This window comes from Panicum virgatum, chromosome 6N (assembly GCF_016808335.1).
Source record: "Panicum virgatum strain AP13 chromosome 6N, P.virgatum_v5, whole genome shotgun sequence".
Classification (NCBI taxonomy): Eukaryota; Viridiplantae; Streptophyta; class Magnoliopsida; order Poales; family Poaceae; genus Panicum; species Panicum virgatum.
This window is the reverse complement of record NC_053150.1, coordinates 37,450,454-37,463,399: the sequence shown is the minus strand read 5'-3', so window position 1 is coordinate 37,463,399 and position 12,946 is coordinate 37,450,454. Positions and strand designations below refer to the sequence as shown.

General features: G+C 42.5%; 1 protein-coding gene across 3 annotated transcripts; it reads right to left on the bottom strand.

The window, feature by feature from the left end:
• Positions 1-61: 61 nt before the first annotated feature.
• Positions 62-5,731, bottom strand: LOC120678682 (betaine aldehyde dehydrogenase 2). 3 transcript variants are annotated; one of them, XM_039959969.1, is made up of 15 exons: positions 5,517-5,730; positions 5,260-5,402; positions 4,363-4,443; positions 4,138-4,286; positions 3,472-3,564; positions 3,269-3,392; positions 3,108-3,173; positions 2,880-2,946; positions 2,229-2,305; positions 1,651-1,764; positions 1,192-1,269; positions 960-1,111; positions 804-864; positions 455-561; positions 62-374 (listed from the first exon to the last, which is right to left on the bottom strand). In XM_039959969.1, the coding sequence occupies exons 1-15, from the start codon at positions 5,629-5,631 to the stop codon at positions 284-286; spliced, it is 1,518 nt and encodes a 505-aa protein (XP_039815903.1). In that variant the 5' UTR covers positions 5,632-5,730; the 3' UTR covers positions 62-283. The 3 variants fall into 3 exon arrangements, with proteins under 3 accessions (XP_039815903.1, XP_039815904.1, XP_039815906.1); XM_039959970.1 differs by lacking the exon at positions 3,108-3,173 and having other exon boundaries at positions 5,517-5,731; XM_039959972.1 differs by lacking the exon at positions 62-374 and having other exon boundaries at positions 454-636; positions 5,517-5,731.
• Positions 5,732-12,946: the final 7,215 nt, after the last annotated feature.

Here is a 12,946-nt window from a genome sequence, read left to right as displayed (position 1 = left end):
CGGTTGTAGTCTCGTAACAAATCAGCAGCAGCCATCAGCCACAACCAAACAAGAGTAAATCTTGCCACATCCAAAAGGCGTGCTGCGACGCCGAGTTTAACGTCTCACATATAACCTTTGCACATGTAGCGTCCCAAGTACAAGCGTACAACAAAACTCAACTCCCACTCAATTTATTATGCAGATGCAGCGCTTCAAAATGTCATTAATTTGATACACAGGTTCATTTTGTATGGAATCGATTTTATTCTAGCGAAACAGATGGAAGTTTTCTTGTGCCAGCTTACAGCTTGGCGGGGGACTGGTACCATCCCCACGACTCATCAGAGGTGTACTCCGTGACTTGCTTGATGGTCAGGTAGTTATCAATACCCCTGTAGTGAAAAAAAAAAGTCCAGGTGTCAGTAGATCTCATTACATCAGCTGAGAAAAGCTCTCAATCCGTGTTACTCACCCTTCTCCAAGCTCGCGACCAAAGCCACTGCGCTTGTTCCCGCCCCAGGGAGCCTGGCAGAAGCAGGGTTGCGAGCAGTTTACCCAGATGCATCCAGCGTCGATCTCCTGTTGGGCAAGTTTTCATTCGAGATGTGGTGTACAAATACTGCAAATCTGTTCTGAGAGCACTTTGCACGGATTCTATGTTGAAACTCAAAAGTCAATTTATGTGCCAGGGAATCAAGAATATCAACTTTCAACTAATGTGGACAGGTAGAGCATAAGTAAAAAATGAGAACTCTGAATATCAGTCTGATGCAGTCATCAAGTCACCAGTCAGATATGTAAACACCATCACTTGTGCATACCTCGGATAATCTCTGGCAGCGTTCACGATCTCTGGAAATTACAGCACCGGCCAAGCCATAACTATCAAAAAGGAATAGTGAAATTATAAGCTACACTATGCATGAGCTATAAGCCTGCAAAAGACATTCAAATAGTGCTAAAACCAAGTAGCTCACTGTGTATCATTGGCCAGTTCAATGGCTTCATCTTCAGTACTAAATTCTTTAACGCACAGGACTGGACCAAAGACTTCCTCCCTCCAAATTTCCATTGATGTGCTAACATCAGCAATGATTGTGGGTTCAAGATAGAACCCCTTCTCAAGATGCTGTTAAAAACATTAAAAAAATTAGTTCTATCTCACAATAGTATGTGGATCCCTGCAAATCCAAATGCACCGAGCCTTACCGCTGGTCTAACACCCCCGGTCAGAATAGTAGCACCTTCGCTTTTAGCATTTGATATGAACTTCTTAATCTTCTCATACTGACAATGCAAAAAAAACACGAGTAAGAACAACTATAAAGCAAGCAAACTATGCATATGGTTGCAAAGACGGTGGTGATTAGGATGTCCATTTTCTTCTAGTACAGTGACATATATAGGACTATAAACACTAACTATTAATCCATGTTATAGTCCTTACTGTAAAAAAGATGTTATAACAAAGTAAACCTAAACAAGATCATGTCAGTAAGTGCATTTGAACACTGTTCTTCTCAAAACAGGAAGAAGCTACATCCTGTCGAAACTAGCAAGAACAATAATGTACAGACACTAATGCAGAAGTACCAAACTGTCAAATTAGAAAAACTTAGTTGTCAAATGGTAACTTGTTTGAATTTATACAAAGTTAACATGTCGTACCTGTCCTTTGCTAACAACTGGTCCAAGCCTGCAACCCTCTTCAAGTGGATCTGAAACCTTAATATTTTTCGCCCATGCAACCATCCTCTCCTTAAACTCTTCGGCAATTTTTGACTGCAACAATTTCGTTGGACCCAGAACTTAATTACTATGATACTGATGACAAGAATACCTTACAGGTTCCATAAGTGCGATTTGATTTGAAAGAGTAATATAGAGCGGTAAGTTTCCATCGTTGATTAAAAATACAATCAAATAATTGTGATAGTTAATATACTTCTAAGTATGCACCAAACCAAAACACACACAGGTCGCATCAAATTGAAGAGCCCAAACCTTGACCTAACCGATGGGACATGCATATTTTGTTCAAAGCAGGTGGAAAGCACATAGTAGACTTCTATTATTCTGTGGAGTGTGGAGTGATACGGACATCATATAATCTTCTCAAATCAGAAATTAACAACAGGGTGAGAAAAAGTAAAAGCAATGCCACTCTATGAAATATATTATGGTCGATAGATAATAAGTCTGAATTATTCCAAGTGACAATATCAGCAATGACATGTGACACTTACATGGATAAGAAGACGAGATGTTGCACTGCAAATCTGACCATTGGTCCAAAAGCACCCAAACAGAGTCCATTCAACAGCTGTTTACATTTAAAAGGATCATTGATAGAAATATAGCAGAATTCACAATCAGCAAAGTGTCAGAATTCATTCATAACAGAAGTTAGTCACAGTCAAAAATTTACTTTCTTGGAACTAAAGCTTATGTTCTCCACATAGGTTCCATCCTTACTTTCTTAGAATCAACAATGAAAGATGAAATCATGTCACATATACATATTGCATCAACTACCTTTTATTCAACTTGCATGCCCCAGCACTAAATTGAGCCAGCACTCAGAAGCACGCAACCAATACAAAGCCCAGTGCCCCAGTCAAAACCAAAGCAAGCATATGGGCTTTTATATCCCCCTACCCCCCACCCCCAAAATTGTACAGGTTTTCTGCTGCTAATGATAACAATCAATTTTCAATGCCAAAGTAGCTCCTGTTCTAGCACCCAGCTCAGCTGAGTATTCTGTGAGAAGTCCATGCACCAATGAAGGGCTTCGAGGGGTGTAGCATTCTTATCAGTAAGTTCTTTTGCAAATAGCAGCAATCCCCACACACCGACACCATTTTTTAAAATTAGTAAGTCTCAGAATAAACATGTACCTGTTTCAATGTCAACATCATCAAATACTACTATAGGACTTTTTCCACCAAGTTCCAGTGTAACAGGCTGTCAAGAAAAATGCATTATTAAGGAATGTGATAGAACTTCATCTCAAAATGAAATTCAAATCATACACCTAATAATTTATAAACTAAAAGAGAGTTAAAAAAAGCACAACACAGTATATTACTACAAATGAAATATAAATTCAGACATTTGGATCAAACCTTGACCATAGGAGCTGCAGCCGCCATAACCTTCTTACCAGTTTCGAAACTCCCAGTAAAAGAGACCTAAATACATAACGAACCCATGCTATGAGGAAGGTCCTTTTCATTGATGTGGCATGCTTACACATGACTGTATCATTATATGAGAACAGCTATACCTTGTTAACATCTGGGTGTGCTGCCAAAGGAGCACCAGCATCAGGACCTAATCCAGTCACAATGTTCAAGACACCAGCAGGAAGACCGACTTCTTTACAGACATCAGCGAGCTCTAAGCAAGTTCTGATAATTTTAAAAGTAGATAGATACTTCAAATGCCATTGCTAATAGCATGAACATGACATGACATGCTAATACTTACACAGATGCCAATTCAGATGGTTTCAGCACAGCTGTACAACCAGCAGCCAGAGCAGGAGCTACCTTCCATGTAGCCATTAGGAGAGGATAGTTCCTGCAACACAAATCCAAAGTACAAAGCATAATACTTTAGTATCAAAATAAGTAACACGAGAACGTTTAAGAATATAAGTAAATCAATTACTGAGTCAACAGCATCTTCAATATAGACACAATAAAGTGAAATCACCCAACCAACAAATATGTGAACAAGGACAACATCAGAATAGTCAACATAAGAAGCAGAAGCGACACTTCTACTAGGACAAAGCAGCTGTGGTACGATTGTATCAACATAACAAGAATAATTAGTGAAATTAGCCAAACGTTCACGCAAGCGATAAATAAATTTGACAGTAATTTGGATACATGAGATTCAACACTGGACAGGATGTAAAAAATATGGGCGACTGGAAATATTCCAGGCCAATGATGAGGAAAATTATCTAAACTAGCTTTAACAGACTGTGCGTGTGCTTATATTTGAATATGCAGCTTTTCCACTATACAACTTTGAGGTATTGTGAAAAATGAAGCTGCATCAGTGAATATAACAACTCCGATATACTAGCCTGAGTGTTTCCATCATAAAATAAAAAACCAACAAGACGGGGTTGAAATGAAATACCAAGGGCTGATAAGCCCAACAACTCCGATAGGCTCTCTCCGAAGATGGCATTTAAAATTCTCCATTGGAAGAGAAACTGGGGAATTTTGCCTTTTGTCCAAGGCTTCTGCTTGATCCGCAAAGTACTCAAAGCACCCAGCAACATCATCCTGATAAAAGGGACATCAAACAGATCAGAACATCAAGCTGGAAAAAATGCTTACTTCTATAAGGTGTGTCACATACCATGTCCCATGTTGCTTCATCATAAGGCTTCCCACAATCAAGTACCTCTAGCTTAGCCAGCTCAGCTTTCCTCTCAATTATCTGAATAAGAAGACATTTTCGCATGGAAAACGTGATGTATGTCAATATGTTTCAACAAAAATTGATGATCAACTAGTACAAGACTCTGCCTATTGAAGTTCAAAGAAAAGATATTTTGAGGTGTTTGGACTTTGGAGTTCAGAATAAAGTCCGATACACTCTGTTTTGATAGAAAGCAAAAGAACATTCACACAAAAAACGAAACATAAGGATTCACCCTAGTTAGCAGTGTTTTAAAGGTGACCCAAGGCAAGCTGGGTACGCCTGGACACCTAGGCGGCGCCTAGGTGACAAGGTGTGGCTGTTGCCCAAGGCGAGCTGGGTTAGAACTATGCTAGTTAGAGGTTTGGCATTGAAAAGCAATTTGCACTTCCTGTGCCTCCGTACATATAGCAGTAATCAAGTGTATGGAAACCAACATTCAGGCATCTAAGATCAGTCAGTGAATGCACCATCAGGAAGCTAAGGAGGAAGGAAGGACCACAGACAAACATTGCAAAAGGTAATGACAAGTTCACTACCGTTGCAGAGGGTACAGATCCAATCACCAAATCATACCCATTATAAGCATAAAAATAGCTACTGGAAGTGGCATCGCAGCCATTAACCATATATACACGCTGTGATACTCTCAATCCACTTCGAATTACGATAGAAATTTCAACAAAATCCCTCGCCGAATTGACGCCCAAACAGTAGAGTCCCAACTTAGGCACCAGCGCTTAGAAGCAGAGGGCAGAGCACTCAACCGGATCCGGCCATACCACGATTTCTCAAAGCTGGCCGGTGCGAGGAACGGCAGAAGTGCAGCCTTACCTTGGCGGCGATGGCGCGGAGGTACTTTGCCCGGACGGCCCCCGGCGCGCGCGCCCAGTCGCGGCCGCGGTTCCTCTTGAGCGCCGCCCGCGCGGCGGCCACCGCGGCCTCCACGTCCTCCGCCGTGCCCGCCGGGATCTCGCCTGCGCGCCCGCGCACACAAACCCAGAGCACATCAGCGAGGGAACAACCAACTGAGAAGGGAGTGGAGGAAAAAAAAAGGTGGGCGATCGGGGTCGCCAGCGGCGGGTGCTCACCGATGTGGGCCTCCGTGGCGGGGCTGACGACGGGGAGGCGCCGGCCCTGCGCGGGCGCGCGCCACTCGCCGTCGACGAAGAGCTGCCGCAGCGGGACCGTCGCCGGCGAGGCCATCGGCGTGAATTGCTGGAGGGCGTGCGCGCGCGGGTTGCGAGTGAGGGGGGACTGGGGAGTGGGGGGCTGGTGGGATAGGCTCGCTGCTGCACTGCCGGTGCGGTGGTTGCGGATGGCGGTTTTTGTTGGGACGTCCGTTCCGTTCTTCGTGCAGGTACATCGCATCACTGGCGACATAATTGTTTTTCGAAAGATTGTGGCTGGGGAAATCATGGAAGATGATATTTGCTTTTGTGAGGGATCGTGAAAGCTGATCCACTAGCCTGGCAACAAAGCAAATCAACAAAGAAAACATACATTTTTTTTAAAAAAAAGACACTTACTTTCAAGTTTCAACTTACATAGGGTGTTTGGATTCAACTGCAGATAACCAAAAGGTACTAAAATTTAGCACCCCATATGAAGATGTGAACCATGATTTTTCGCAAACAAAAAAGTTGCAAAGGACTCCATAATAAATAAATTTAGCCAGGTAACAATTTTGAGATCACCTCAGCAAATCGAAACGATTTTAATGTTTCTTTTTCATAAAGATGGGGTATATTATTTGCTGTGTTCGCTTGGCTGTGGCTGATACTGATTTGTTATGAATGAACAGTACTCCCTCCATCTAATTTTGATAGATATATTTCAAAAACTTAAATATCTAAAAATGATATCTACATTTGTTATTAGCATGGGTTGTGACAATAAATAGCACTAGTAACGAGGAGTTTCTAGTTAAAACATTAGAGGTCCAACAAAAAATCTGTGTTGTATTTATTAGATTGATAAGCACACTTGTTGTTCTTGGTCATTGTGCCATATGCAAATATATCTATCAAAATTGGATGGAGAGAGTACTGCTGACTGTCTGGTAACTGGTGGCCGATGCTGATTTAGTATGAGAGAAAAATACTGCTGGTTAGTTGGCTGAAAAGTCAAACATACTGAGCCAATCGCAGGGCCGAAGTGGCGACTCTGGTTGGACGCATGGCCGAAGTGGACCCCACGTGCCATCAGTGATCAGTGAAAGCAACAAGTGGGGATTTGTTTCTGCGCGTGACACGTGGTCGGTGGAATATTTCATGCACTGAAAAGAAATACCAACTCGCACGATTCTGTCCGATTTTGTATGCAGTAGTACTTGTCGTCATTCACTCATTCTGGTACCTATCGTCCATCTTGCATTTGTTTTCTCAAAAAGACGAACGGCGCCCAATGATACGGCCAGTGAACCCAAATCTCAAGTACTGGGCTGTCACAGCCCAAAGTAAAAAAAAGGGGAAAAGAAAAAAAAATCACGCCCGGGCCCACCTGTCAGCCCCTTCCCTCTCTCCTCTCTATTTTCCGCTCGGCGCGCCGCGGCACGCGTCGCCCGTCGCCGGCGTCGATCCTCGTTCCACGTGCTGGCAATCCTCGCGTGCCGTGCCGCCTCTTCACTCTTCTCCTCGCCTCTCCTTATCCGCGCTCGACCGGCCCTCGCTCCCCTTCAAACCCTAGCCCCCTTCCTCCATTATTGCCGTCGCCCCGAGCTCCGTCGCCGCCGTTGATTCGCCGTCTCCGGTGAGCGCCGTCTCGATTCCTCGCGGGGAAAGCTTCTCCTCCCCCTCCTCCTCCGATTCCGGCGCTAACCCGGCCCCTTCCCCTCCCCTGCAGGGCCACCGCCGCTCGCCTTCGCCCGCCGCCGCCCCTGTCCGCCGCGCCGCTAGCCCGCAGCCGTTCTCCGCCCGTGCTCTTGCCGGTGAGGTTCGCCGCCGCCTTCTCCTCGCCGTGCGCGCCTTCCCTGGCCCGCGCCAGCCCTCCTCCGCTCGCCCCCTCGACCACCGCCGCCGGCGTCGCGCCGTGACGCGCGCGCCGCGCGCGTGGGCGCGCCCAGGCGCCGGGTCAAGGCGGGTCTTGGCCTTGACCGGCCTGGGTGGGGCGCCTGCCCGTGGGATCCACCTGTCGGCCTCTGGCCTGGCGGGTGTGGCTGCCCCGGGTGGACCTAGCAATTGTTGTTAGGGTTTCTTTAGGTTTATTTGTGCTGCAATCTTGCAAAATGCATATAAATTCATGTATAGCTCCAAAAAATATGAAACTTGTTTTGTTGTATTCCTCTAGCGGAGATCTACTTAGAAAAAATATTTTTTTGCATATTACTTTGTTGTAAATTTCTCTATAGGTTTATCTTGCAAAAGTGAGTTTAATGCTTATTTATTTGTGTATTGCTCTAAAAATTCCAAACTAAATTTTTTTAGACTCCTTGTGAGGTGTAGTTTTTAGTAGAGCAACTTGTTCACATGATTCCTTGCTGTTTAACAAAGATTTAGCTTGTTTTCTTATACTTTGGCTGAAACTGGTTTAATATAGAACTTTGCGCTGGAAAGTGGTAAAATGGCAAAACTAGTTTTGTTAGCCTTGTGTTCCTGCCTAGTTTCTAGGATAATTTTCTTGAATTTGTTTAGTTGAGTTTGCATGCATTTCCTGATTTATCTCGCTTAGAGTAGCTGAATAGTGATCTATTTTTGTTTACTTATAGGATAATGCTTTTGCTGCAAAACCAATTTTTTTGAGTCCCTTGTATCATCCTCTGCATGTTTATTTTAATTTATAATTTATGCTTGCTGTTTAGTTCATTTCTTAATTCTTACATCGCATTCATGCATTATAGTGACCGAACCATCGGAGAACGAACCCGTGGAGCCCGCCGAGTCCGTTGAGCCTGAATCCGAAGTCCCGTTCGCGGTCGAGCCCGAAGTTAACCCAGGCAAGCAGCTAAGCATGAATCCTTGCTCCTATTTAATCTGACTTAACTAGTTATCTCACCGGGTAATGTGGGGTTATATATAGTATGTATGTATTGCATTCTTATACCTAATTTCCTGCATTATCTTACTTGAATTGTCAACCATGTCCTTGTCACTTGTTAATCAGTAATAACTTAATCTGACTAGATGCTTAGCCCGGCTTAAAGTACTTCTTTTGCTCGCTAGACAGGAATAGTCTGGAGGATCACATTTACTGGTTACCCTTGATCGCACTGGTTTGGTTTAGTGGTATGAGTATGGTAGTATCGAGATTCGAGCGGAATAGTAGGGCCTCGAGAATGAAGTCACATGGGCATAGTCCGCTTGGATCGATTAAGGACCGAGTTGATGCCATCGGCCTTGAGCACCTTTCCGTGCTACCACATATCCAATATAATGGAACGGATGAGCCAAATACCTTCTTTGACTTGATCATTGGGGCCCGGTCCCAGATGCGTGGCCAACGGGCTATGCAGGGAGGCTTAGCAGGTCCCCGAGTGGAATTATGTGTAGGAAAATTTAGAGATGTCCTCGGTGGAACTAAGTCTCCACGCGCAAGCTGGGCGTACCCTCAACGGTCGAGCCTTGTTGGGAACGGTTGACGTGAGTACCCCTTGCCCGGCGTGATCGGTTGGGTGAGTCGCATGGTCCTCGCGTCGTGTGGGTAAAGTAGTACACCCTTGCAAGGATTTAATCAATTTGAATTGCCGTGCTCTCGGATATGAGCAAGCTCTTGGTTCGTCGAATTCTTCATAGAGAGTTTCGGTATTGTTGACTTTGGTTTCATGTCATGTTGAGGATCTGTTAGATATATTATGTTACTCCCTTAATCAACTAAAATTCTGGGGGTTGGGCAAGATTAATTAAGTTTGCTAGGTGATAGTGTAGAGAGCTAGTGCTTATGCAATAATTACTTAACCTTAAAGCTTTTACTTGAGCCATTGCATGATCCTTGTATATGTAATCGCGTAAGTCTTGCGAGTACCTTTTGTACTCAGGTTGCTTTCTAAACCTAGTTGCAGGTGAGCCCGAAAGTGGTGTTCGGCCACTTCTACCCCGCTGATCCAAACGCGGAGGAGGAGTAGGTCGTGGTGGCTGTAGTGATGTCCTTTAGCAAGGCATCATTAATTTAGTAAGTACTTATTGTATCTGAGCTTCGTGAGAGTATGTAAATGCAATAAACTTTATGTTTCTGTTTAATATGACTTTCGTGAGCCCAAGGCTTGTAAGTGAAGCTTGAAACCCACCTATATTGAACTTGTTATATTAAGTCGTGAACTCTGATTTTATAAAACTGCTTTTTGTGGATTTTTGGCGATATATTCGATTGTAAACGGTACGTGCATATGCTGATTCTGGGCGTATGTTGGAGCGCATACCGGGACTACCGGATTTGATATTATTTTGTATGAATGGCGTGTCGGTTATTCATGTCTCTAGATGTGGGATAACATGTGTCACGCTCTCCGGCAAGCACGTGTTAACTCTCATCTGGATGATAATGACCGGCGGTTCGTTTAAAATAGTATCAAATTGGGTGGTTCTCACATGCACGGTGCATCAATGCTAGAATTTCGGGAACGTAGATCAAGTAAAAAAATGTAACTCTCGCTTGCTAGGGAGTCAAACAATTTTAAAATTGATCAAATTTATACAAAATAATATTTATATTTATATTACAAATAAGTATTATTATATTAATTATATCGTATATTTTTATACTAATTCTATTTGAAGATATAAATGTTAGTAATTTTTTATAAATTTGATAAAATTTAAAATTATTTGACTTCTAAAAACGATAGCTCTATTCTTTTTGGGCGGAGGAAGTGCTTGCCCATTTGGCTCAAGTCCGAGGCTCGTGCTGAGATTTCTCCCGTATGACTCTGGAGCGATATCATGATGCTGCCTATCTTGTTATGGGCTTCTTTTTTTTTGAAAGATTTGTTATGGGCTTCTCAACAAAGGGGTGCGCGTTCATGAAGCCCATGGGCCATGGCACAAAACTCAGCAGTCCACAAACTACGACCCAGATTTTCCGAGCCTTGCTTGAAAACACGAGGTTTTCTACTCGATGCTTGCTAGACAGCCTAGTTCTTTGTGTTCTAGTGTCCAGGAATTCATCACTAGACTAAAGTTAGGCATGAAGCCTAGCTGAGTGAGAGTCAATTGTGCTTACTCTAGTTTCTTGACTTCGACCTCCTCCTCGTCACCTCGACCTCCCTCTCTTTTATAAATCTTATAAACCCCTTTTCTTTTGAATGGAAAATTGACATTAACTTAGGGTACTAGATGAACTGCATCCCTACCTATTCTCACATCACCTTGTCTCGCTTCCCTGCTCCAGCAAAAATATCTGTCTTGATATATATACATATTATAAAAAGAACTAACATAACTTATACAAATAAAAAAATTAACCAAACTTATACAAACAATTCTGAACAAAGCTTTAAGAAAAATTTTGAATGAAAGACAGAACTCTGAGCAGAAATCTTGAATAAAAGTTTGGACAACAATATTTTGAGATAGATAAATTTTGGAGAAAAAATCATGGTGCAAAATTTTTGTATAAGAAAAAAAATAGGGAGCCAAAAAGGTCCAAATAAAAGATTATGAGATAGAGAAATTGGAGATAAATGTTTTGACATAAAATTTCAAGAAAAAATAATCCAAAAGAAACAAAAAAGTTGAAGATAAAAATTAGAGCACATTAAAGTTTGGACTAGAATATTTTGAGATCGATAAATTTTGGAGAGAAAGGTTGTGGTGCAAAATTTTTGTACAAGAAAAAAATTTGGGAGGTAAAAAAGCCCAAACAGAAGATTACGAGATAGAGAAATTGGAGATAGGTGTCATAAAATTTCAAGATAAAAAAATTCAGAAGAAACAAAAAAAAGTTGATGATATAAATTAGAATACGTAAAAGTTAGAAACGAGAAGGTGAAAGTTGGAACCAGGAAGGATATAGTATACTAGGTAGGAAAGCGCGCGTCGCCGCGCCCGTGGATCGGGCTGGACCAGGGTTAAATAAACCGACCGGTCCGGTCAAACCGGCGTGGTCCGGTAGTGGTTTACCGGACCGGTTTGACCGGAAACATGTGGAAACCGGTCAAATTCAAAATCAAATTTAAAATCGAATGTTCAACCGGTTCCGACAGGCTTACCGGCCGGTTTGACCGGTTTACCGGCCGGTTTGGTCGGTTTACCGGTCGGTTTGACTGGTAACCGGTCGGTTTGATTGGTAACCCGCCAAATTCAAAAAAAATTCTTTTTTGGTTTAAATTCAAATGCCCGCAAAATATACTAAATGAATGTTTGTATAACATGTTTTAGTCTAAATGAACCCTCCAACCCTCTTTTGTACTATTTTTACATTGTATTTGTATACTTTTGTATGCATGTTTTTTTTGTTTAACTTCAAATCCCCGCAAACTATACTAAATGAACGATTTTTTGAGAAAATTTGACACCATTAGATTCGTCGCACCTTGAAGTATTTTTAGGAATTTTTTTGAGAATTTTTCATTTTTTTTAAATTCAAATTTGAATTTTAAATTTGGACCGGTTTGATATCGGCTCAAACTGAAACCGGGCCGGACCGGTTTGACCGGTTTCCCACCGGTATGGTTAACATGGGCTGGACTGGACTGGACTGGTGTAGCGTTACTGTGTGCTATGTAGGAGTATCTTTTTTACTAAGAAGTTGTATCGGGCTGTCCGTGAATGCATGGATGTGCATGTGTATGCTGGATGTTCTTCGCGGTGCATGTGGCTGCATGCGGTGGCTCCATGATGTTTGTCATTTATTTCAGGAAAGTAAACGCTACGCTACTGCCGACTTCAAATATAATAATATATATTCGTTGGGCATGGAGTAGGCTGATTGTTTAGTTGAGGATGCGGTTCCGGTGGAGCAAGTAGGTATATATATGGTTTTATTTTCTGTGGACCCGTATGAAGTGGCAGAGCCTTCGTTTATGGTCTTGTTTGGTTATGCTAGGATTTCTAGCACGCACGATTTCTGAAAAGAAAATCTCATATGCATGGAGTACTAAATGGAGTCTATTTATAAAACTTTTTCAAGAATGGATGTAATTTTTCGCGACGAATCTAATGGTGGTAATTAGTCGATGATTGGTTACAGTGATGCTACAGTAACCCTCCTCTAATCATGCGGTCAAAGACTTCGTTAGATTCATCAGGGTTCCTAGCGCAAGGGTTCTGGAGTTGGTTTTACAAAATGGCTTTGTTTGAAACCGTAATTAGCGGTCAAAATATTACTATTTCCTAGAATGCATGAAAACCAAACAAGACCTATGTGATATGGTTCGGTGGACTACGATGTCGACAAAGCAGAGTTGTGGCTTGCCGACTTGCCGTACTGGGTGAACTCCTTACCAGATCGCATGTAGTTATGAGGTCGAGTGAATTTCTATGTCGGTTATGTGATGGGATTGCAAGAGGGTGGAACATACTCGCGACATTATTATTATGTAAAAACTGTACGTTGCAAATTCACAGAAGAAGGCAAGGCATCAAGCGTT

Bases quoted from the DNA above. Each gene is read 5' to 3' on its own strand.
- LOC120678682 (XM_039959969.1), bottom strand. From the start codon at position 5,631: ATGGCCTCGCCGGCGACGGTCCCGCTGCGGCAGCTCTTCGTCGACGGC. The intron at 4,287-4,362 runs GTATGTGACACA...CCCTTTTATCAG, and splicing joins ATGAAGCAACATGGGACATG to GATGATGTTGCTGGGTGCTT. The intron at 865-959 runs GTGAGCTACTTG...CCTTTTTGATAG, and splicing joins GAACTGGCCAATGATACACA to TTATGGCTTGGCCGGTGCTG.